The following is a 26,444-nucleotide window of genomic DNA, read 5'->3' on the forward strand; positions in this document are numbered from 1 at the left end:
CCCATCTTTCTTGTACTTTCTGACTCAGTAGCCTTCACCTGATTCTGAGTTTTGCTGAGAGCTCAGTGTGGCTTGATCTCCTCAGTGTAAGGGACAGTTCTGCAGCAAATGGACCTGACTTTTATGCTCTTTGATCATCTCTCTCCTGGACCCTCTGCTGCAGGTCCATAGGAACATCTGGTTTACCTCTTTAAATGCTGCTCTTACTGAACTCAAATTCTTGCATCTCTCCTTTGCTTTTTCTTTCCCTATCTTATCTATATCTTTAAACTTAACTATCACTTTTGTGAGCATGTGAACTTTGTTATGAATTAGAGAACAGAATGTACTCTATTTGAACTTTTAACCCTTGCTAAGGTTTTTTCTTTTTTTAAAGTGAGTTTTGGATTATAAAAAAATGGATAGAACAATATTGCAGAGAATTTGGAAAAGAGGAAAAATCTATCTTATGTCTAACACAATGGTGGTTAAAAATTTGGTGTTTTTCCTTCTAAGTTTTTAAAATAGGCTTTAAAATTTTTAATGTTCTTTTTGTATCTGTTTCATGTTATATTGCATATTATTGTGTTATTGAATGATTACCACTGTTGAAGTGGTACTATAAATTTTTGGTATGAGCATATCACTGCTAAATTAGGTTGTTTCTCATTTTTTGTTATTATAAACAATTTTAATGACCAATTAAAAACATAACTTCTTTTTCTCTCAAATTTTGAATTATAACCTTCTTGCTGATTTTCAGCAAAGGAAGCAGAATTACAGACATGAACATTTTTATGGTATATTGCAAAGAATGTGAGCTTGGTAGCTGGAAGTCTCCCTTTGAGTTGTGGTGGTCACTTAACTAATGTCTACCTTACATGTGAAATATGGGGAGTATCTGATTTATTGATTAAAATATATTAGGTGCTCAGTAGGTGGAAACTGTTCTTAGTAGCAGCATTTTTCTTTAAAGGTTGTTGCTCTTAGTAATATATGAGAGTACCATTTGAGCATGGCCATATACAAGCTGTACTTTATTATACAAGCTGTACTTTATTATACAAACTGGAACACTTTAGTCCCAAACCAATGCCAAATCATGTGGGACATCAGGACAAGCGTAAACTGAGATCTAGCCACACTGGGACATATGCCATTCTATGATTAATCTTAATTATCGGTGGCATTTTCGTGATTGTTACACATTTTTCAGGTGAAAATTACTTATTTTAGTTCAAATTTATTTTATTACAAATACTGTTGAATTATGAACTGCTTATTTGAATAAGCCTGTTGGAGCAAAATTTTCCATGTAAAAATAATTGTAAATACAGTATTCCCTCACTTATCGCGGGTATTACATTCCAGACCCTCCTGCGAAGTAGGAACCTTCTATTTATTCTACACTCTTAAACCTACGTAACTTTTAACAACATACGTATACAGTACTGCAAAATCCCACGATATAGCGAAAAATCTGCGATAAATAATTAAATATAATATTTAAAAGAATCCTGTGATACAGTGAGGCCGCAATAAGTGAGCCGCGATATAGCGAGGGACTGCTGTATTATGTTTATTTTTCTACAGTGTAGTCTTCTCAAAGAGACCTAAGTGAATTAGCTATGTGATGTCGAGTCATCCTTTCCAAATACAGAGAGAGCTGTATACCATGCTCATTGAGGTTTCTGATAACCTGGAATCTTTGCAGTGTTCTAGACTGTGTTCAAGATTTTTTTTTCTCCTTTCCTTGATATTAATTACTCTGGGTAAATTTGCATCTTTTATTTTTCCTTTTGTGTACTGTAAGAAGAGCTGTTACAGAATTCATCTGAATCTTTTTTAACAAGGACTTACTAAAGCACCGACCTGGGCCACGCAGTTTACTTGGTACTGGGGATACAGCAGTTTCATTGGGAAATTGTGGACATAACAAGGGAGTTACAGCTTTGTGCCTTTGTGAAGGCAGCAGGATAGTCACAAAGTAGAGCCACTTAACCTGAACTTTGGGTAACCTAGAAAGTTTCCAGAAAGAAGGGACTTCTGAGCTGAGACCTGGAAGATAAGTAGTACAGATCTAGCTTTCCTGTTGCCTGCCGTGTACATATTAGTGCTGCTGTATTAATGAATTAATGCACAAGTCAGGCTTGTGGTCCACCCACCTCCTGCCCTTTCTGTGATTAGTAAATAGCGGCATACGCAGAGTCAAGTGTATGAAATGGTATCATTGCTGTAATTGGTCCCCAACTTCAGGCTCTCATTTGCATGTTACCAGTATTTCTAAACCTTTTAAAAGTTCTGCCTGTTCCTGGGCTATATCACACATTGATAGTAGTGAATTTTGTAAGTTAAATCTTAAAAGGGACATTTCTAGAAATTTCACTTTTCTACCCTTAAATTTCAAGCATTGAAACCATTGTGTTCACATACATTTTACATATTAGGGTATATGATTGATTTTGACTTTCCTAGAACACTTTTCTACATTTTATTGATTGAATGATTGATTATCTCCCTCATGATTTTACTGGGGTGACATTGGTTAATAAAATTACATGGGTTTTAGGCATACAGTTCTAAAATACATCATCTGTATATTGTATTGTGTGTTCATCACCCCAAGTTACTTTCTTAGTAATGGTTAGGTTCTTAAAGGCTGTACAGTACTGTAAAGGATAGTGAGTTGGTCACTGTGATTCAGGTAATAGTTTAATAGGGTAGTTTGTTTTGATTACATCAATTGCACTTTTTTGTTGTTGTTGTTGTTGAATTTGGATTTGTAATTCTTATTATTGTGTTGTAATCCTGCCTCAAAAATATGGGGGAAAGTGGTTAATTCAGTTATAAAAATAGTCACATAATCACCACATCTCAGAATAATATCAATGTGACAATTAAACAGGACTCCAGTGCCTAACACAGTGTTCTGAGGAGAGTTGGGATTCGCTCCCGGAACACTGGGCAGCGTTTGGGGACATTTTTGGTTGTCACCCCTTGGGAGTGTACTCCTGGCGTCAGGTGGGTAGAAGCTGGGATGCTGGGAAATATTTACAGTTCACGGGACAGGCCCCCACAACAAAGAATTTGCTGGCCCGGAATGTTAGTAGAGCCCAGGTTGAGAAACCGTGGCCTCAATGGATTGTAGGTCTGTGTATGCTGGGAATGAGAATCTAGGGATGTGATGATTTACACAAACAATTGGAACTAAGTGTGAATAGGAATTACTATCACATATGCCTGGAAACAGATTTTACTGACTTCTTGAGTCATTTGCCCCTAGTCCCCAAACTTTCTAGTTATTTATGAAACTGTGAAATGGTGGCATAATGCCATCAAAACATTTGTGTGACTTAAAACGAAATTACAATGGCATTTTTTGGGTATATCAATAAAAGTTTTTCCAGAATAAATGTAAAATAATACTTTCTCAAGAATTATTTCCCAAAATAAAACAAAATAGTTGTTTTGTGAGTTATGATAAAGGCTGGAAAAAGTGTGTTGGGATCGGTGCTGATAGAGGTTATTTTTAGTGAGAAAGGGGCGCTGGTACCACAAAGGCCACTTGCCCACTGTTCGCTTCATTGGCTCTAGAATTCTTCACTCCCCTCCTGTTTTTGCACCTGAACATCTGTGAAATTGGGATGCATTTTTAATGCATGGTGTCTTATAATTTACATTGCCAGCCCTCTGTCTTTTTTTACATTCAGTGGAGTTTAGACTTGAAATAATGTTATTATGCTTTCTAATCCTACTTAGTATGGAAGGAAATAGTGAAAATAATAAAATAAAAATTTCAGTATCTGCATAATATGCCAAGAGAGAAATGCGTGGCAGGAGATCGGGGGGCCTGCTACTGCCTGTGAGGAGGAAGATGCCTGTGTGAATCTCTGACATGGGAGAAGAATTATGTTTTTATACATGCTTTAGGAGATTGTCAATGCCATGCCTTTAAATAATTCACTAGTGTGGCATGTTTTAGCTAAACATATAGTACCCTGAGTAGTATATCTTGTTAGTGAAAGTATTACAACTTTTAATTTTGAAGTTGCGATTCTGGGATGAGTACATCGAAGTACTGCAGTAGGAGAGGATTAGCTCCAGAGCTAGTCCCCAGAATTTCCGCAATTGAAATATTAATTTTAACTAAACTGTGTTCTGTTCCTTGGACAGACATTTAATGAGAAATCTCCATTATTTTGGAGTCTATGTCATCCATGTATGTAGGATCCTCTGACAGCAAAATGCTTGATACTTTTCCTCAGGACTATGAGCCCGATTAAGGAGCTTCTAATTTAGTAGAAATAGAAGGAGAAAAGAAACCTCCTAGCCATACACCTATAATCAAAGTCGTTCATCTATATGCCATATGGTAAAATCCTCAAGGTAGATGTAAATCATCTCTGTCAGAGATAAACAGTTTTGTTTTCAATCTACTAAAACTTGTATTTATATAATTAAAATTAGGATGACAGTTTTTTAAAACTTGAAATTGGTGGTTTTCATGAGTGTCAAATGTCCATTAAGTGAACTGTAGATAATAAAAGTTTGAGAGACAGTGTGCCAGTGTTTGTCTGAAATAAAATTTTAAGTGTTGGGAGAAAAATCTAATGGCCTGTCACCAGCCTCCCCCTCCTCCTTCAGGGTCAGCCTGGGGCCTGTTTCCTGTGTGGGGAACCCCCACCTGCTCCTCGGTCTAGAATTTGTCTCTCTTCTTAAACTGTGACCCTTGGTACTGCTGGCCCTCTTCTGACCATTTGTGCTCTTAGGGTTCTAGACCGTATTTTTAGTGAAACTAACTTTTTTCATTTATTCATATAGAATATTAGCACCTGAAGGCACAACGGAGATAATTGATTCAAATTTCAAAATTTAACAAAGACACACATGGAATCTTATTTATGGAGGATTTTTATCTGGTCCCTGCTTTAACTCCTTTAAAATGTCAGATTTCTCTGCAGGGTAATCATTACCATTTGACTATTATTTACTGTTATCACTGTCACTGTGTGATAAACATAAACATAAAAAATCATTTTTTTTCACTTGAGATAAATTTATAAGTTGCTTGATATTAACACTGTATTTTTAAGTGAAGTTTCATTATTTGGAGGGTTTCCTCTGCTTTATTGTATAGTTAATGGCAAAGCCAAAATGCAGTTCAGGTCTCCTGCCTTCTCAGCCCGCAGCTTTTCTTTTGCACTGTGTTATTTTACAGGGTAAGAAGCCGGGCCTTTGGCTTCCAAGTTTGGTGTCTTGGTTGTTACTGAGAGAGTCTGTTCACTCTAAAGGCCCGAGAACTGGATGCGATTACCCAGCCTCTTTTTTAGGGAACATCAGGCATTTGTGTCGAGTCGGGGATGTCACCCTGTGTGTCCTCTGCAGGAGCGCTTTCTGTCTTCACTGCGCTGTGCTGGACAGCACCTACGAGTCTGGCACGTTCCATGTGAAGGGGAGAGTGTATGCATTTGCTCTCAAGATGTTTCTTCCCCAGAGTATAATGGGAAAGCATGTCTGTCTGAGTTGTACTCTTCTCTGCGAGGAGTGGATTGTGTTCTTTGGGGATGAAGAAGGCTTTTGCTGTTGTCTAGGTGATGGTCCCTGGTTTGACAATGCTTTGAAACATTGCAAATGCTCTGATTAAACGTAGCTTTTCAAGCAAGTATTGTTTGATCTGCCTTTGCCCATTTTGAAAGTCCTTGGCCTACACTGCAGGCCAAGTATCTTTGGACAGTGCAGTGCAGGAGAGTTTTTTTGGTGGGGATGAGGTGAGGGAGACCAAGAAGTTCAGTCAAAGGAAAACAAAGCTAGCCCTTCCCTAGACAGTTATTTGTGCTTCCCTAAATATTTATTTATTTGTAGTTGTGCAGTTTATTTTAATTTTTATCAGTGTAGCCCATAGAGGTTAATTTTATTTCAAACATCTGGCAGGATCCTGCTTGCCAGTTGTGGAAGGAAGTTATTTGTCTGTTTTGTAGCCTTCCAACTCTTTCTGTAGTGTTTCTTGCCTTTCCAATGATTACACCCGGCGCACCCCCCCCCCCCAATACACTGTATTTTATTTTCCTCTCTAATCCAGGAGGCCCTGTACAGAAAAGCATCTTCAGGAGCTTCAGATCACTTAATGACAATTTATTAGACATATAGCTTTTAGAGATCTTGAAAGCTTCAGAAGACAACAGGATTGCTAAGTTGCTTGAGGTTGGTTTTTAGTCTGTGACTGTAGAGCTTTTACCTCCAAGGAACATTTTTTACAGCAGAGTACCTTGTGCTAAGTGTATATTTATAATGTCACATTTTTGCTAGAAACCCACTTTTCCAACCAGTGTGCTGAAAAAAAATTTTCAGTTTGCAGTACTTGACTATTTAGTCAGGGGCACTGACCTCTTTTTCCTTAGATTGTCAGATAAAAAAATGACAACAGCCAACACAATAGCTAGCTGTCTGGTGTGAATGAATCAAAATTTTACCTGTTCTTTTTTTTTTTTGTCAGATTGGCAAAAAATAAAAAATATGATATATTGGGTTGGCCAAAAAGTCTGTTTAGCTTTTTCTGTAAAATAAAAGACATTTTTAATTTTCAGCAATAACTTAATTGATTTGGGTATTTTGAGTATGCTGGCTATCTCCCACGAGGTATAATGTTAATTGTTCTCAATTAATGTCTTGATTTGATCGCTATCAACTTCAACTGGTCTGCCCAACCATGGAGCATCGTCCAGCGAGACATCTCCAGCACGGAACTTAACAAACCACCATTGACACGTTCGATCAGTCATGGCACCTTCTCCATACTGTACACCACACAAATCTTTTCTTGCGTTTTGGTTGTCTTTTCACCTTTCCTGAAGTAATAAAGCCTAATATGCCAAAAGTGTTGCTTATTTTCTTCCATCTTCAGTATTAAAACGGCTACATAAAAATTCACCACTTTTGGTAAGTTTTGTTTAACACATGCTGATATGACAGCTGTCACAATACAATCTAACAAAATTGTTTCGAATGAAGTTAAGACAACTAAGTGCTACTAGAACCATCTTATGGAAAAAAACAAAACAAACATTTTGGCCAACTCAGTATTTTTTTGGTGAGCCGCAGAATTTTAGTAATTTGTTTATGTGTGCCATGAGATGAAAAAAGGTGGAAAATCGCTGCCCCATTAGGGTCAGCACTCCCGACCTTTAGAAGTCTTGCTTTATTAGGTCCAGTCATATCAGCTTGTGGGAAAGGGCATGTATTTTCTCTTGTGCACCTGGGCATTTTAGTGTTGATCAGAGAGTTTAGGTGAGGCCTCCATGCAGCTCTCCCCACGATGGACTTCCTGTCCTGGGCGGGACAGGAGTAAGAATGACGTTCTGTTGGGAGCGGGGCTTTTCTGTGGACCTGTTGGCCTTGCTGTTCTCGGTGCTGTGTCTGGTGCTACTTGTGCTGTCTGGCTGCCACCGAACTGAATTGGTTACTGACTCACACTTAGTCTCTCCCCTTCTCCGCCACATACATGCAGAGGAATGGAAGTTCGTGAGAGCCAGGACCACATTGGGCTGGTTCTCCACTGCATCCCAGTAACTGCTACTCTCTTGGATCTTGAGGCCCTTTGAGAATTTGGTGAAAGCCGTGGAGCCTCTCTCCACAGGTGCACCTGCCTGTGGTCTCGGGTAAAGGAGACCGCAACAGGAAAGGTAACATGGCCTCCTTAAAAACAAGCCGCAGGTTTTTGTTTTGTTTTTTTAAGTATATTTTATTGATTATATTCTTCCAATTGTTCCAATTTTTCCCCCTTTGCTTCCCTCTGCCCAGCACCCTCCCTCCCCCAGCAACCCCACCCCCCTTAGTTCATGTCCATGGGTTGTGCATGTAAGTTCCCTGACTTCACCCTTTCCGATATTAGTCTTTTTATAAAAAATTAATAACAGTTCCCCCCCTCATACTTAAGACCCTTTGTAATCTTATAAAGGACAATGGGTGAAGGTCTCGAGCTCCTCTAGCTGCTTCAAGCTGGACATGGTCGTCGTCCTACCTACCCTTGGGTCCAGAAGTCCCTAATAAGAGTGGGGGGTGTGGAGGGGAGAGTGAGCCACAGGTTTTCTTACCTCAGATTTATTGTGGCTGCTGTGAGGACTTCCTCTGTATTCCTTCCCCTGTAAAAATAAGTTTGGACGAAGCAGCGCATGTAGGGAAAGAGGCAGGGACAAGAAACATGGATGGTGACAGTGGTTGTAAGTACTGGCTTCTCTGACTCGAACCCTCCACGGTAGCTTGTTTTTTGATCATCTTCATATTTCTACATATGAATTCTGTTTCATGAAATGGATGTTGGAGATTCATAAACCTTTTTGTTTAAGTCACGTATACAACCTCTAATCTCCTCCCTCATTTTTCCTGATCTTTCCCACCCTTCCAACCTTTTCTATAACTCCCATCACTTGATTCTTGCTTCCTTTCCCTTCTTTATGGTTGCAGTTGAGGAGACTGATCTTCTGATCCAAATTGTCCTGTTGTTTAAAGGTAAAAGAAATTATCTGTGGGTATTTGAGGATGCCAGAGTGGATCATTTCACTTAGCAGTATGTGGCGCATTATGAAGCTGTTTGCTGTGTCTGAGTTTAGCTGCTTACCTTGAGTGGGCTGTATTTCCAGTAACCGTTACTCAGTCCCCTGGGTACGATGGCACTGCTTTTTACTCCTTTCCGTCCTCACCCGTTCTGTGCTGTTTTTAAAGTCACCTGTTGGGGAGACGGCAGGAAGTCTACTTCCTTTCTTTGGAAGAGTTATAAATGGAATCAAGAGATAGAAACTTATGTAGTACAAGGAATTTTATCGTTATATACACAGTAATAATAGAACGCCCAGGATTACCTTTTCTTGAAATCTAATTTCTGTTGCTTTTCTCTTTCTTTATTGAATCTGTACTTTATTATACTGAATATAATTAATTAGCTTATAGTTTTTTTTTCTAAGAAGTATTTTTTCCTTTTGTAATCCCTTCTCATGGTAGATTGTTTTTTGATCATCTTCATATTTGTACATATGAATTCTGTTTCATGAAGTGGATGTTACAGATTCATAAACCTTTTTGTTTTAAGTCACATAGACAACCTCTAATCTCCTCCATTTTTCCTACTCCCAATATGGAGATGGAAAAAGGGAATGAGTTTACACAACAATTGAGGACCAGTGTAGTCAAACCCAGTTCTCCAAAAACTTTTCCTTTGGCCCAGATAACTACTGTAACCTGGATAATCAATAGCATTTTTGAACAGTAGGTGATGATGAAAACCTGTTGAGTTCTTCTTGAGGTTATTCAGTGTACCAAGCTCTTATGAATGATTTTATTAAATCCTCTTAACTACCTGATGAAGTAGGTACTGTTTTCTTTCCCATTTTACAACAGAGAAGACCTAAACTGATTTACTTTGTAGTATGTTATACAACTACTGTGTGATAAAGATGGTTTCTTAGTTAGCTTGGGCTGCCATAACAGAATACCATAGACTGGGTGGTTTAAACAACAGGAATTTATTTCTCACAGTACTGGAGATTGGAAACCCAAGACCAAGGGGCCAACAGGCTTGGTGTCTGGTGAGGGTTGTCTCCTTGGGTTGTAGATGGTCACCTTCTCACTGTATCTTTACGTGAGTACTCAGTACTGCCTATGCAAGAAGAGAAAGAAAGAGGAAGTGACTCTGTGGTGTGTCTTGTAAGGGCACTAACCACATTGTAAGAGCCCCACCCTTATGACCTCTGCTAAACCTAATTATTTCCAAAGGCCCACTTAAATACTATTATATTGGCGGTTAGGCCTTTAACATGTGAGTTTGGGGTGAGTCACAATTCAGTCCATAGCAGATGGTTTCAGACCAGGTCAGACACTTCAGGTTCTAAGTAGTCTGGTACCCTCTCCCATGCCCTGCTTCCATGATTTAGGAGCACTGGTACCCAGATTGTTTGGTGATATTGTTAAATGTAGGCAGGATGTCCAGCAATAGAAAATTCTATCAATATGTGTGTATGGTCTCCTTTAATATTATATGTATTACACAATTCTTTGCCCCCTCCACTTCCCCCCAAAAACCATAGAAAATAAGGGTAAGAATAAGTAAGAAAACAAAAATTTTCTGTGATCTCCCTCCCAGGAGAACTATTGCCATTACCATTTTAGCATTTTTCTTTCCAGTCTTCCCCTTCAGGAGGAAGGAGCAAACAGGGTTGTTTACATATTGGCCTTATTGTGATTTATAGTTTTGTATTCCACTATTCTTTCTCTTAGCATCTAATCCACGCCATTTAAATTTTAAGAAACATTCTGAATGACTTTTGCCTTGCAGAAAACAAATTTGAGAGCTACCAAGGAACACGAGTGACAGTGTGAGCTAAGCGTGGGAGCAGTCAAGACTGATGACTCAGAGTGCCCCTCACTGAGGGAGAAAACACAGAAGTAGCAGGTGTGGAGGGTGGGGTTGCTAAGTCAGGTGTACTTTTACTGAGTGTAGTACCCAAGGACTTCCTCCTGAAAATGCTCATTAAGCAGAGAGCCATCTGGACTGGAGGTCATGTTTTAAAAATTGTCATCATCAAGTGGTCGGAAGTTGAAACCACCACTTTCTAGGCTAGGAAATTAAGGTTCAGAAAGGTAAACGTGTTAACTAACCAGCTCCTCTGGCAGCCATATCGAAGAGGGGGTACCTGTTAGAGGATGATGTCACTCTGATTTTACCCGGCTTTAGTAAAGGCAGTACTCAGTAAATGGTTTGAGTCCACTTTTGCCCCCAGTTTTGTTCACTGCAAACAGTACATCCAAAAAGTCATTATTTGTTCTCTGTTTTTAATATTTAATGCTCGCTACTGATGCATCCTATTCTGCTTTTTGAACAATTGAAGTTCGAACTGATAGGCAGGTTCTTACAGGATAAAACTGTTAATTCATTTTGATAGCCCCTTACACCTTTTTGGGGGTTGCGTTAACTTGTGCAAACTGTTTTCTGTGTTATGAAAAGTTCTAATGTGGCTCTTTTCTTTTTGTTTTACATTAAAAACCCATATTTATAGGAAAGACAAAACAAATGTGATTTAATTTTCTGTTATAGAAATGTCTTCTGCCTTTCAAAAAATTACACAATAGTTTTCCTTTTACACCTTATATTAAGATTTTATTTTAGGGTTAAGAACTAGGGAAAGCCTTAGCTACTTTGAGATATGATGTTTTTCTCCCTTTGGATAATGTAAATGACCACGTTTCTCTTTTTGCTTTGATTGCCAGTGCTCAGAGCTAAATTTATATATTTTAATCAAAATATCGATGACTTCAATTTCTGTAGGTCTCCACCTCACCTGCAGTTTTCACATTCTATATTCTAATTCACATTTTCTCTAGTCCCGATTTTACTGATTATTTTATGTTTTAATGCATATCCTTTGTGAACATGGTAAGATGGAGATACATAATTTCCTAATTTGACCTTTTCTAGTTCATTAACAATCATCACATTCTTGAAATATTCTTTTAAAATACTTTAATGAGCATTAATCTGGTACTTGATGTATTGATATAAATATGACAGTGGTGTTATCTGTCCTCTGGATAATCTATTTATTGCATAGCATGAAAAAAATATATTTTTCTAAATCTAGAAATTCTCATTTGGTCTTGTAGTACAGTATCTCTTCACTTATCACGGGCATTACGTTCCAGACCCCCCCTGTGAAGTAGGAACCTTACATTTATTCTACACTCTTAAGTCTACCTAACTTTAACAACTTACATATACAGTACCGCAAAATCCCGCGATATAGCGAAAAATTCACGATAAATAATTAAATATAATATTTAAAAAAATCCCGCGATACAGTGAGGCTGTGATAAGTGAACCACGATATAGCGAGGGACTACTCTATATCATGCTCTTAATTGTTGCAAGAGGTAGCAGTGGTCAGTAGGTTATTCTTGAAGTGAGAATTCTTCATTGTGGGAGGTAAGGGGTCTAAAACTTGGGGTGCTGTGAAGGTGAATTCACTTTGTATAAACAGATCTCAAATAGTACAATGAACTTAGTAGCTGTTCTCTGTCATCCACTTAGGGACATGTGCTTTCATGACCAAGGACATACATGTATATATACTAAGTTCTCATAATCTCAAAGAAGTAGGATCTGTTGGACTTTTTCATGATTTGGGTAAGAAGATAACAATATGAACCTGTTACAGTTTGTACATGTTTCTTTTTTATTCTATGCGAAGAATCTAGTTTATTTCATAGAAGACTTCTTGAGACACATTAAAACCTCAAAAATCTGATTTGCAATAATTTTCTAGTTTTAAAAAATGGAGTGTCACACGCACTCCCATTTCCTTATTCTATCTTGGTATGCAGAAGAGATTATTTGTCTGAATTCATAAACACTTTAAAGAAGAAATTAAACCACTTAGGACAAATTAACTATTCAAAGAATATTTATGTAAGATTATTAAGAAAGTCATTATTTTTGTTACTCCTATTTAAATGGGACAGGTTAGTTGCTAGGTAGAGTAGAACTTACATTGGATGCTTCCTTGTGAAAAATTGAACTGTTATCACACTTCTTAGGCAGTCACAGGGGTGTCCTTAATAACAGATGTGCTAGTTGAAAAAAGGATGAATATGTGATATGGACTGAGTGAAGAATAATATGGGAATTTAAAGAAATGTGTATATTCTATTGTTCTCTCCACCAACGAAGACTCTTATATAATTCTTCATATAATTCTTCTTCCAAATGCACATTCTGTTTGCTTAAGTCTACATCTGCTACTAGCTTTGAACATTGCCTGAAACGTATGTGCAACTTGGCAGAAACTCTGATATGAAGAGGAAAGCACAGGATAGTTTGTCTTGTTCAATAATGGAGCAGAGCCTTCACAGTTCCTAGCCTTCCAAGTGCTCGCTGATGTCCCACGGTGCTGCTTGGGAAGAGTCTCGTAATTATTTTTTTAACAGTCCTGCAAACAGGTTAGCCCTTGTGCCAGCAGAGTAAGGAGATTTTCATGTATTTCACTTCCCTGTCCTGTTTGTTGAAATCATTGATTTCTTTCAGAGTTGTGGAGTTTTGTTTGTTTGTTTTTAAAGCCATCTCTTGATTGGACTTAATTTATTTCTTTGCTGCAAAGGATGTGTAGTGTATCTAGTCTCTGTTCCCTTTTTTGATGTGTCTGTTACAGGTCATCTTTGATCTGAGCCAGTTCTTAGTTACAAAGTAGTCTTGGCATAAGTTTCAAATAGTAACATAGAATGCAGTGTTTTAGGAGTTTGATTATATATTTATGTTATTGACTTAGACATGTAAAAATCTTAGGTGGTTTTATCACTTAAAACCTTACTGGAGTGCTAAATTACTGGTTAGTTAATCAGGTACATGCTGTGGTTTCTGAAAATCTAGAAATTGTAGATTTCTGTTGTATCTGTGTGTTATGCTTTATTGATTCAGAAATAATTTACACTTTCCCAGTAAGAAGATATGAAATTTTGTAAATGGGTGGTTGCCTGGGCTTTGGAGTCAGAGAATCGAAAGTCACATTGAGTCCTGCCACTTTATAAGCTGTGGTAAATTGCTTTTCTAAAAGGATTTCAATAATCGAAGTTAGCTCAGTAGAGTTATTATGAGGAATAAAGTCAGATAATATATGTAGGCCGCTCAGCAGGAAGTCTGATGTAGTAGGTGCTCACTAGGTGCTAGTTTCTTTCTTGGTGCTTAACTGCACCCTTTCCCTTCAGTTTATACTCTTTCTATAGTTTTTAAATATAATTTTAGAACATTTTAAACTAATTTGTTATTAAGACAACAGGTCCATTAAATTTTCAAAGTTTAAAGTTTAAATTAGATTACTTTGTCCTTTAAGAGTTCCCTAATAAGACATCTGTAAAACACCTTTTCTCCTTAATCTGACAGAGCTTTAGAGTATGTTTAACTCCCTACCTTCTGCTCATTCCCAGTCTAACCAACTGTGGCAATTCTTTGTTCCTGTTTTTCAGTGAGAAATTGTATTTCATGAGGGCTCGCTTAAAATAATGAAATCAAAAAGATAATTTTTAAAATGAGGGTGAGGAATTGAAGATGAAAAGAATGCTGGCTAATTATTCTGCTTTGTACTGAAAAACTTCTAATCCATTGACCTACAGAACTCAAATCTCAGACTCCTGTGTGGTTGTTTGGTGGTGTAATTCCAGATATAGCACTTAAATATAAGACAACATATTCTTGTCATTGTATACATATTTGAAGATTAAAGCAAGAGAATATCCAACAAATGTTGATTTTTGAAAGGAATAGTTATTGGGCAGCCAGCCTCGGTTAAAGACAGTTTTAACTCTAGGCAATTTAAATTGTACTGTTTTGCAAAATGGCTATCTGGAAAAAGTGAATATGAATATCCTGGTGCCAGATTTGGAACAGTTCTTTAGTGTTATAAACCAGGCTCTTCTTTGCTTGGGAGAGGCTTAACCAATTAAGACAATTGTAGAGGTCGAAGAGATTTATAAAACTTCAGCTCATTCTTATAATCCTTCCAAATTTTGTAACACTACCTTAATTACGTCTAAGTGTAGCTTTTGTGTTAGAACTTTGAGTTGGTTTAGGAGTAACTACCAATTTGCCTTTGAAATTCATTTGCTCTCTGCTATTTCTCCTTCTTTGATAGTGTTAACTTTTTAAACTACGAAGGTTTAAAAGGTTTGTGCCTAAACTTTTCACTACATAATTCTGAGCCCTTCTGCTGAATATTAGCATAAACTTTAAAATAGTGCCTCCTCCAAAAACTTTTTCACCTTGCTTTTTATCTTTGGGAAATTCCCCAGGATTATTTAGGCATTAACTCAGAAGTGAGTATCATTGGTTGAAATTGGTGCTTGGGTTTCAGTTAAATAAGAGAATTTTAGAACAAAAGTGAATGAGTGTCTCACCCTGGACCAACTTTACAAAGTTGCTTGTAATGCTTGTTTCTGACTTAATTGATTTGCGCTAACTCAGCAATGTGGTGTTATTACAGCCCTTTCTGTCAAAGGGCTTCATTTTTTCTTTTCCTTTTGTTTATTTTGAAGTGATTCTCTTTTTCCTGAGGTGTGAGGCACTCCCAAGATAGGAGTAAACCGTATCCCTGTCTAGCCACATCTTTTACATCCTCCTATTAACACTCAAGCCCAGGAAAGTGAGGCTGGCTGGCCATGAGATGGAACATAGCTCTAGCTTCCACTTGTGCAGACCCTGTGGGCTGGGACACAGCATTGTCACCTTCCCTTATTTTTTGTGTGGAATTTAATGGTACATCGCCCTTTCATGATTTTTTCCTTGTCTCTGCTGCAGGCCAAGGGGGTAGATAGGTGTGGTGGCTCAGATCTGGTGATTAATGATGGCTGCCCGGAAGCTTGGTTTTGAGACAGTTTAGTGAGGTAGTCTGCTCTATGTTTCTGAGCTCTACTTAGGTTTACCAGGAGGCTTTTGCAGGGTTTTGTATTTTTTGAAAACTTGGGTTGGAGGAGGAGGAAAGTCTGTGTGGGTCAAGGGAAACAAGGACTACACATCAGAAGGACACAGACCTCAAAGTCTGGAGAGAGAAAGCAATTACACTTTGCTTTTTGTGAGTTGTTTCTGGTTCCTTTGATTGTATATAATAGACAAAATATCACTTTTTAAGAATTCTATTGAATCAAAGTGACCTCTTCAAACCACTCAATTATTGGAGACTCATATCAGTAGTCCTGGAAAGGACTGGGCCTCAGTGCACCCCAACTTGACTTTGGAGCTCAAGCACCCCTTGCTTATCTTTTCACAGATTACTTGCAGTCTCTGTGATGTCTCCAAGAGGACATTACTTTATCTTACTTTTTTTTAGGTTGTGCTTTAAAAAAATTTTTCTTTAAATTGGGGTGGTAAGTTCGAATCAACATAGGGAATGTCTAGAAATTTCACATAGAATAGGCCGAACATGTATATTTTGTGTGTAATAGTGAAAGTCCAGTGCATTGTAGATTTTCAAAAGCAATTTTGTTAACTTGCCTCTCATTGATCTTAACTCTTTAAGTTTTATATTCATCTACTATATTTAGGTCATACGAAAACTCTTATGATCTTAAAAATAAATTTTTATTAAAGTCTTGCAAAATCTGTGTCATGATTTTCTAAGCTGTAGAAGAAGAAAATGGAAGTGCCCCCATTCATTCCTAATAACCTAGAAGCTCATCTCTCCATTTCTGTATCCCAATCCCCAGAAATAAATATGACGGAGCAGTGGTAGGTAACTCCACAGGATGGAAGGCCTCATATCCCTTAATTTCTTTCCTACTCAAGAGGAACACTTCATTTTAATTCATATCCTTATGTAGGGGGCTGTAAGGTAGGTAAGATTCTGGATGAAGAAGGAATTTGTAGGGTTGCTATTGATTATACAGTTTTTTAACCTCCTGTACCCTGAAAATGCTATTATAAAATCTATTGTATTCAAGCTACTTGGTGGTAAGACTTAGTAATATTACAGAATATTTTTCAGAGAAATGTTTATTTTTTTAAAATATTAATGCATGCTGGAGGCCCTGCTTTAGTTTATAGAAAAATCATTACTTATGGTTCACGTATCTGATGAATTGTATGGAGTGAGTGCATTCTGACTGGGATGAGCTCTTAACATCTTTTTGTAGGTGGGAAAACTAGGCATCAGAGAAGGGTCATTAACTGGAGAACAAGGCTCCACATGGGAGAAATCTGAGTGGGCACGAGAACCTAGATCTCTAGATTCCAAGTCTTTCCTTCTTTTCTACTATTGCAAGTTAGTAGAATCGAACCCCTGCTTTTGTTATAGCCAACTTGGACATTTTGGGCATATTGACTATTTAAAAATTTTCCTGTGAAATCATGTTTGTACTGTTTGTTGCTTGGTAATCTCTCCCTGTCTCTTCCCTATTCCTTTAAAATGAATGGTGATTTGTCTGGTTCTTCCTATACTTTTCATTTGTAAGTTAAATTTGATTAAATTTTATTAGGCAGATCAGTGATTTTACATTACTTTCAAAGAAGGATGGGATTTTAAAGCATTAAGAGGCCATAGCAATGATTCTGAAATGTATGTGGCTGATACGAACCTGTTAAGCTAGCTGGGAAAGGGGTCTCATGTGCCAGAGAGACAAAAACTTAAGATAAAAGACAATTGACATAAGATTATCACATGAATTTTATCCTGCTTCTTGAGACCATCACATTGTGTATAAAAGGGAAAAAAGACAAACATACAAACAATATCTTGGGTAGTTGATGAACTGGCTGCCATTTTTTATCATGAAAAATAGAACCTTCCTTGGAATTAGCAGATTAAAATGCCTTTGCCTAGTAACAAGTGTTGAAAAGTAAGACTTTGTCCATCAAAGAAAGGTTCTTTTATACTTTATGGTACTGAGTTTTGTTTGCTTTGTGAAACTATAGAGCTATAATCAAGGACATGACAAACATAAAAATTTACTTTTGTTAAAATCTGATTGTGCTTTAGAAATGAAATGGTTATATTTTGAGTTAAGCAAATATATTTACTCAACATAGTTATGCATTCATTATAATAGAAATAGTTTGGATATTATGTTGACTATAAAATTTTCTTCTGAATCACATACTTGCTGTTCATTTTTGGGCTAAATTGCTCTTTTAATATTTTATTGTCAATTTGCACCTATTTTTTCAGCAATAATGCTTTAAGTTTATAATATACATTGTAGTCATTAATTTGACAAAAGCAAAAATCATCCAACCTTTATATTCCATACATGGAGGTTAAAATAAAACTCTTTCAATAAAAAATATTATCTATTGTTTAACACAAAGTAATACAAAAACAAGAGAAAAGAATATTTTTAAATTTAGCATATGCAGCAGGGGGCACCAGATGAAGGCAAAAATGAATTCTTATATTTTAAATCAGCTAAAACTTGTATCCTGTTCACTTTTAAATAGTGTGGTAGTTAATTGTTTCCCTCATAGTTTTCCTTAATGTTTTTAACTTTTCGGTTCTAAAAGCTGTGTTGAAGAAGACATTGATAACAATTCTCACTAATTCAAATGAAACTTTTTATAGCCACCAGTTTAGTAATTACACATTTTTTTTCTTAAACATATGCTACCTTTAGGGTTTTAAAAAGGAGAGTGGAAACTACATCTAATAAATAATTCCTTGTTTAGCACAGGCATTATTATTATGTTTTTAGTACCTTTTCTGCAAAATGTTTTTTCACTGATTAAAAAAAGGGAAAGTCCTAGTGATGTGATTTGAAATGATTTGAAAGCTTAATTTTATTTTCTTAGTATGTGAACCGAAAGAATTTTAAATCTGGAAACCAGTTCCCTTTAGCCAATAAATAGTTGTGTAGAAATTTATTTCAAAAATGGTTTGTTTTTAATATTGGCGGCATCATTCAGTAATCTCCCTTTTATCCCCCACCTCCCCATCATCTAGTTCAATATCAGATGGAAATGATGCGGAGCCTTCGCCATGTAAACATCGACCATCTCCACGTGGGCTGGTACCAGTCCACATACTATGGCTCGTTCATCACCCGGGCGCTCCTGGATTCTCAGTTTAGTTACCAGCATGCCATTGAAGAGTCTGTTGTACTCATTTACGGTTTGTAGGAGTTTCCTGTATTATTCTTTTCTTCCCTTAATATCATTACTACTGCTATTTTTGCTTTCTGTCTTTTTGCCTCTAAGAGCAGCCTGGCAGGCCTTCTCAAGTAAATACCAACCCTGTTTCTGCAGCAGCCTCAGCAGCAGCTAAGTCTAGACAGGGTTTCCTTCTTTCTGTTTATTTTTCTTGCTATCAGAGCCCTGATGTGTACATTTTGGAATGCTGGAGTAGCTGCTTCATTTTTATTCCTCCATCTCCCCTCCCTCATTTGAAAGGGCTGGTGGAACTAGACCAGATGTCTAACAAACCCCGATTGCTAGAGTGTCTGGCTCTGTACGTGACTGACCAATCATAACACAGCATGCCAAGTTTTTTTTTATACCTCTGACAGCAGCGTACAAAACCTGGACTGTTTCTTAACACAAAGATTTTTTTCTTTTCGGCCCATTTAATGGTGTTTCCTCAAGCTCTCCAGACCAGATGTTCTGTGCTGTATCAGAACTGTAGGCAATTTAACAGCTTTATAGCCTTCCCCCTCCCTGAACACTCACAGTTTGCCGTATCTGGCAGACTTGCATATAGTTTCCAGCTGAGAAGTAAATGTAACGTCCTGAGTATCTGTCAGAAAAAATACTAATGAATACGATCAATCTTATGAGCTGCCCCAAAATTGTTTCAGTATGTTAACAATTGGATTACAGTAAAGAACAAGTTGTTAAAGTGTACTTATATTGGCTGGAAACATTGCATCATCAGACCTTGATGAATTTTCCACTTGTTTCAATCTATTTTGGTTTTCATTTTATCACCTGTTGCTAAAAGTTTCACTGTGTTAAGTTTCAGACAACATGAATGTTAACACAGGTTTTAGGCGAATATTGGCATGCCAGAGCCGTTATCATGCAGCAAGTGCTAAGCTCCCTTACTCGTGGGCTGTTGAAGCAGTTAGTTTTGACAAAATGAGTTTGTCTAAAACGAAAAAGACGCTTGTGATAGCGCTTGGACTTTAGTGTTTTGTTTTGTTTTGTTTTTTTAGTCTGCTTTAACTAAGAAGTTTGAACAGTGAATATTAGTATGGATAAATTTTGTTTGCAGGGCTGTTCATTTAAATTAGTTAACTGAAGGACCATATAAATGCATGCAGTGAATTTTAATATTTAATATTTATCTGCATTTTCCTTCTAATTACAACAGATGTGTAGAATGTGATATATTTAATTTTTATTAAGATTACTGGTTCTATCTCAGGAAGTTATGCTAGCTTTTATAAGTAGGATAATAGGTTCCTCCATTTTCACTTCCTATTTGCTATACTGCTTTGAATCTGCTTCAAATTGTGTTCTGATTGTTTATTTTGATCTTCATTTTGCAAAGATTGTATGCTAAGTAACAGAATGTGCCTAGAACCAATGTCATTCAAGCCCCTTCAGTGACAGAATTCTTAGTAATTATTTTCTCCTTTTCTTATTTGAGATCCCATAAAAACTGCCCAAGGGTCTCTCTCACTGAAGGCATACAGACTGACTCCTAAGCTGATGGAAGTTTGTAAAGAGAAGGATTTTTCTCCTGAAGCGTAAGTGTTTGGGGGCCTATAAGGCATTCAGTAAAGGACTGAGGTTTTTCTTTTTAAGTTTTTAGTTTGCCACATTTATTGAATCCTCGGCGATGTGGTAATGCTTTTGCCATGTGGACGGTAGAAGTTTTCTGCGTGGCCGAGTGCCACTTGATCTCGCCCTTTCCGTGTTTAAACTTCTTTATGGAACGTCTCATCTGTTGTTCTCACCAAGGGCAAATTCAATTGGAGTAGGAATTAATTAGCTACTGGGTTTGAAAAAAATAAGTGATTAAATTAAGGGAGATGGAATGATCAGCGGCTGTCAAATTGTAAGCTCTGTTTCAGTTTAGTTGTGAACTGTGTGTCCTATTTTCCGAGCTCCTGTTTCGTGGCAGGGTGGGGAGTAGGGGTGTGTGGATGTAAACATTTTAAGGGTTCGGTACGGAATGTGGCTTACCGGAAATTTTATGGGTGACAGGTATGCAGAGAATTAATTGGTAAAGCTATTTTGTGATCTTACACAATGGCATTGGAATATTTACATTAAAATTTTAAAGAAAGATTTAGAATTCTTTCATTTTCTGTTCATTGTGGGAATATTTTTATCTTATTAAAGTTAGTGCCTTTGACTTCAGGTTGGACAGACAGAAATTTCATTGCTCGTTTCCCATTTGACTCCTTAAATAAATTAAGGTGCAAAGAATTTAAAAAGAAGCCAACTCATGAAGAATTTCTGGGTATGGTCGCTACAACTAAGCTATGAGGAGTTGCATTCTTGCTGTGCTCTGAAGCATTGTATGTGGAATATGCTGAGTAGTATTCTGCTAGTTAATCATTTCAACTCAGTAGGCTTTTAAAATGAACTTTTCAAAAACTTGAGTATTTCTCTTTCCTAGCTATTTATTTTAAATGTTCTTTGATACAGATTATATAGCATAACTTCCTATGGCATTTACATTTTATCATCATTGAAATTTTGAAGGTACCCAATTATAAAGAAAGAATAGTTTCTTTTGCCAAGAATCTTATTTTCTGGTCTTATAGCTCAGACTCAGATCATTTTCATTATTCAAATCATTTGAGTTATGCTTGACTGTAAAATTTATTTTCTCCCTTTTTTAGAAAGTACTAATGAAACAAAGATCCTGGAGAGGGCCTGTAATTAGGGAAAAAATATATGAAATAGTCAATTTAACGTTTACTTCTGACCACCAGCCTAAAGTATTTTTAACATGCTTCACAGATTGAAAAAGGGAAATATCACCTTTGAGCACATGTTTGAAGAAGTGCCGATTGTAATTAAAAATTCACATCTGATCAATGTCCTAATGTGGGAACTTGAGAAGAAGTCAGCTGTAGCAGATAAACATGAATTGCTCAGTCTTGCTAGCAGGTAAGTGGCCCAGCCTAATGAAAAGTCCCTTTTTATCACTTTGTGCGCACAATTCTTTTACTTAGACTCTAACCTATGAAACAAGAAGAAAATTACTTAACCACCGTTTGAGGTTACTAAGACATGTAACAACAACATGTAGTACTTGTCCTGCCCAGGAAAAGCGCCAAACTGATAAAGTGAAACAGAGTGTGAATACTAATTAGCTGCTATTCTAAGAACCCTCTGCTGTCTTTGCTGTATCATTTTTGCTTTGATAAGGTAAGTGCCCATGGGAAGGGTTTTTTAAAATTTGGCTCAGCATTATTTATTATATACACTGCCCTCAGAGGCTTATGGTATTATGTCTGGATGTAATAATGCTTGGGAGAAAAACAAAAATACCTTTTTGTTTAACTGGTGGCACTTGCCCTTGTTCAGATGCAGACTTAGTAGAAAGCTTCCAGCTTGAATTTTCAACTAAAATTAGAGTTTTCTGAACCTGGCACTGTCTTTTGCTATCTTGGACAGTAGTGACATAATTTGATCCACTGTGGCTGCTCTGGCTATCTAGTTGCTATGATTATTTATTATATTGGTAAAATGCTGACTGAAGTGTTCCAAAGCAAATTGTTTCCTTTGTGGAATTACTGTTTCTTTTCCCCTCATTTATTCTCTTAACAGAAATATGAACAGATTCCTATATAAAGCTCTTCTTTGAAGCCCTTTAAGCTTGATAATAGTGATTGTTTCATGGGGGATGAAGGCTAACAGCAGACCTGTAGAATGAAATTAAATGGACAGAGTAGGCATTCAATCAATATTCATTTGCTGAATGGCTGAAAGAAGCAAGGTGTGTTTTCTTAAGGAACCGGTTTGGAACAGAAGCTCGATTCTTTAATCAGATTTCCAGTTGTCCCAGATGGAAGCTTGTACAACAGAACAATATAAGACTCTTCTCCATAAGACAAGTGGGATAAACCCAGAAGGACCAGGGAGCTGGGTGTCTTTTCCATGCTCTGGGATGGCTAGAACTCTGGTTGAGGTGCCACCTTTCATTGTGTGAAAGTACCGCAGAGGCAAGAAAGTCTTCACAGGAGGAGAAGGAGACTGGGTAGTAAAACGTGTGCTCAGTGAGGCGGCCAGGGCGCGAGGCTAATTTGGCACTAAAGAATGTCCTGTTTGACTGCAAACATATATTCATAATAATCCTTTAATTTGTCTCTTTTAGAAGGTCATATTTTTCTTTATTGCTTTTACAAATCCACTTGGCACACCTGTATTTAAAGCTTTGAGCTAAGAACTTTTTTTCAGCAATGCAGTTACAATTTGATGAATTAAGTATATAGTTATATAATAATTTTAAATTTACTACGTGAAAGCTTTTGCCTGTATAATTTATGTCTTCACCTTTTCCCAAGCTTCCTTTATTGAGCATTCAGAACACATGTAGCCCTTTTGTGCTTTCACATTAGCAGTGAGCGGCCATGTGATGTCTGTTTGTCCAGAGCATCAGTTCTGATGGCCAAGGAAATGTTCCCAAATCACCGTAGCTACTAAGATCTAGACAAGGATTTTATTATAATTTTTATCTTGTGTATTTTGTGTGGAATAGGAACAGAGGCCCTTTGCTTTCCATGTTAGTTTAAGGAGGGATTGGTATTCCTGGTAGGAGAGGAAGCAGGAAGCGGCCTTGAGGTGGTGCTTGCGCTGATGGGCTAGTGCAGTGACCCCAACTGATGATACTATTTTAAAAAGCTTTGCTCATTTCAATTTTTAATTTATAACATTAATCAGGCCAGTTGCCATCAATTTTTTTCTAAGAACCGCATCAGAAATTATTCTCAAGAAGCTCCTTAAACATTTTGTTTGGTCTTGTTTTTCACAACCCATATGTGGATACCAGTTCTTTGATTTACCTGATGAATTTGTCTGTGCTGTGCATAAAACATATGACAGTCCCTTTCATTTAAAAAGTTCTAATTTTTAATTTTATTAGATGAAAGTTCTGGTAATGGCTGTTTTGTAACAGCTTTTGTTAATTTTTTATAAATGCGTTACATAGCCTTTAGCTTTACACATGAAAAAACCATTATTATTATTTTTTCTCTTTGAGAAGTAAACGAAGGGTGGGCATCATACGAGGATAACAAGGATAAACTGATACCCTCGCCAGAGCCGACTTATCACTGCATGTCATGGCTGACATCTGTTTAAGGGATCTGTGTTCAGTTCTTTGTTTCCTTGGTAATAAACCAAAAGGCTATTTTATTGAAACCCCTAACAATAACTCCCTGTTTCAGTGTTCTAGTTGAGCTGGTACTGAAAAGACCCCCATAAAATTGCCCTTGGTAATGGACCTGTGATTTCCTGGTATCTGTGAAATAGCTGTGTATTACTGTTAATTCCTTTTGCAAGGACTATTGTGCAGATTTTTGAGTCTTTTTTTTTTAGTACTTCTTATTGGTTATGTGTCTGAAGAGCATTATATAGTTGTTTAAATGTTATGAAACGTGTTTGAAGTCCGCACTGTGCTGGTGCTCTTCCACTATAATTACATAGACCTATAGTACATACTAGTACTTGAAAGACGTTTTTGGTGGAGAGGGTGAGTCTGTTCTAGTAGTACCTTTCTCATTGCTAAGATCAGTGTAGTCAGCCTCTAAGATTTTAAGCTCTGGGACAAATACTGGGTCTTTCTCTGCAGATGACAATAGCTCACCTTCATGACTTTTCTCCACTGTCACTGTGCACCCCCTTCTCACCGCCCCAGTCACCTGGTCCCAGGATTGATGCCGATCATTTCTTCTCTGAATTACTGTTACACTTAAAGACGTAAGCAACTTACTTAACAACTAAGCGTGTTGTTAACTATGGCATTTCTTGTATTTAATGTCAGTTTTAAGGCCACGATTCCTCCACTGGTGAAAATGAAAGGATCGGGGTCTCCCCTTAGGCCACTCCCATCCCTGCCCGTCCTGCCTTCTCAGGGTCTGTGTGACCCCCCCCCCCCCCCCCTTCTTCCTCACGTACCTTCAGTTCCGCTCTACTGGTTCTTTCCTGCTGTGTTTATTGACTTCTTGTTGTTGTTTCCAGTTTTAGAAAATCTTGAAAATGTTCACCTCTTCAGAAAACTGAAAGAATAATGATACAATGAACCCCATGACCCTCTTATCTAGGTTCCCCAGTTGTGTATCTTGCCACATTGCGCCTGCTCTTTGTACTTAAAAACAAACCAACAAACACCCGCATGCTCTTCGTCTGAAAGAAAATTACAGCCATGACTCTTAACCCCTAAAGACCTGAACATGCATCTCAAGGGTAAGGGCATTTAAACACGTTTAAGTCTCTCGTCTTACAGATCAGAGTGAACGAAAGAACATCTGTTGACCTTAATCATGCATTATTATCCGTTTTACTCCACCTTTTGTGTCACTTTATCCCTTTTTAAAAGTCAAAATTGTTAGTAGAGTTTTTTACGTAGAATAAAGTCCACCATTTTAACCATTTTAAAAATAATTCATTGGTTTTTTAATAAACTTACAATATTGTATAACAATCACCACTAATAACAGAACATTTTCATCACCCTGAACAGAAACCCCACCCTCATTAAGCAGTTAGTCCTCCGTCCCCCGACCGCTGGCGAGCACTGATGGCCTTCTGTCTACATGGATTGCCTGTTCTGGACATTTCATGTAAACAGAACCAAGCAGTAAGTGGCCTTTTGTATCTGACCACTTTCACCTAGTGCAGTGTTTTTTAAAAGTTTCACTCGTATCAGTCGTTGGCAGCCGTCCGTCTCGAGAGACGATGGTGTAGCTTCTTAAGAGTCCATCTGCACCTCCGAGAATGGCTGTGCAGTCCGACTCGGGAGTGGCATGGTATCTGTCTCCTCCCATGTTGAATCGACATCTTGCGATGACGCTGAAGCTACAGAGCCTGGGCAGGGTAATATGGAGGGTCTGCTGTTGCCCATGCAGCAGACCCCCCCTCTCTTCGCAGCTGAAGGGTCCAAGGGAAAGACGGAGTCGATAGAGCTTGGGTTCAGGTGCGCCGCAGGAGTTGCCGGTGTTGACCACAACATCAAACCGCCTTAGGGACTCCGGCTCCGGATTTTCTGTCGGGGTTTACTCCCTTAGCCTTTCCCCTGAAGAGGTATGCCGCAAGGCAGCGGAGGTTTTTTGGAGTCAGAGTTTTCCTTCTCTGATGTACCCTGACTGGAAGATCGAACCAGCGACACTTAGCTCGCAGGCCGACGCTCAATCCACTGAGCTAAACCAGCCAGGGCATTCTCGTATCAGTACTGCATTCTTTTTATGACTCAGTACTATTCTGTTGTGTGAATGAAGCACATTTTATCCCTTCGTTCTCAGACAGACATTTGGGGGTTTTGCACTCTTAATGCAGCCATTAACATACATGCACAAGTTGTTGTGTGAGTATGTTTTCACTTCTCTGTAGTATGTGCCAAGGAATGGAATTGCTGGATCGTCTAGTAACTTCGCGCTTAACTTTTTGAGGAGCCGCGAAACTGTTTTCCACAGTGGCTGCACCATTTTTCATTCCTACCACAATGTACGGGTGTTCCAGTTTCTCTGCATCCTTGCCATCAGTCCCCAGTAGACTCTCAACTGATCTCCTGGTTTCTGCTCTCCAGTCTGTTTTCTGCACAGCAGCCCGAGTGGTCACTTTAAAATTTAAGGAACATGTGAAAGACATACAGAACTCCAGGGCGCCGGTCACGTGAGGCTGAGGCGTCTCCTTCATACTGGGTTGCGTGGTGCAGCGGGCGGCTTCCCACCTGCGCTTCTCTGACCTCCCTGGCCTGGTGCTGTGCTCCATCCATGCCTGCCCTCTTCCTTTGTCTGTCTAGTTCTCACCTCTCTTCAGGCTGATTCCTCCTCAT

The 26,444-nt window shown here is 37.9% G+C and overlaps 1 protein-coding gene across 1 annotated transcript in view; it reads left to right on the plus strand.

Moving 5' to 3' along the window:
* The window catches only part of EIF3H (eukaryotic translation initiation factor 3 subunit H), an 87,862-nt gene that overhangs the window by 56,684 nt on the left and 4,734 nt on the right, over positions 1-26,444 (plus strand). The window contains exons 3-5 of the mRNA XM_090283430.1: positions 18,438-18,605; positions 20,082-20,181; positions 21,407-21,556. Coding sequence (XP_090139556.1) covers positions 18,438-18,605; positions 20,082-20,181; positions 21,407-21,556 — 418 coding nt within the window. The remainder of the gene's footprint in view (positions 1-18,437; positions 18,606-20,081; positions 20,182-21,406; positions 21,557-26,444) is intronic.

Source organism: Furipterus horrens, unplaced genomic scaffold (assembly GCF_987537825.1).
Source record: "Furipterus horrens unplaced genomic scaffold, mFurHor1.1.pri manual_scaffold_7, whole genome shotgun sequence".
In the NCBI taxonomy this organism is placed as follows: Eukaryota; Metazoa; Chordata; class Mammalia; order Chiroptera; family Furipteridae; genus Furipterus; species Furipterus horrens.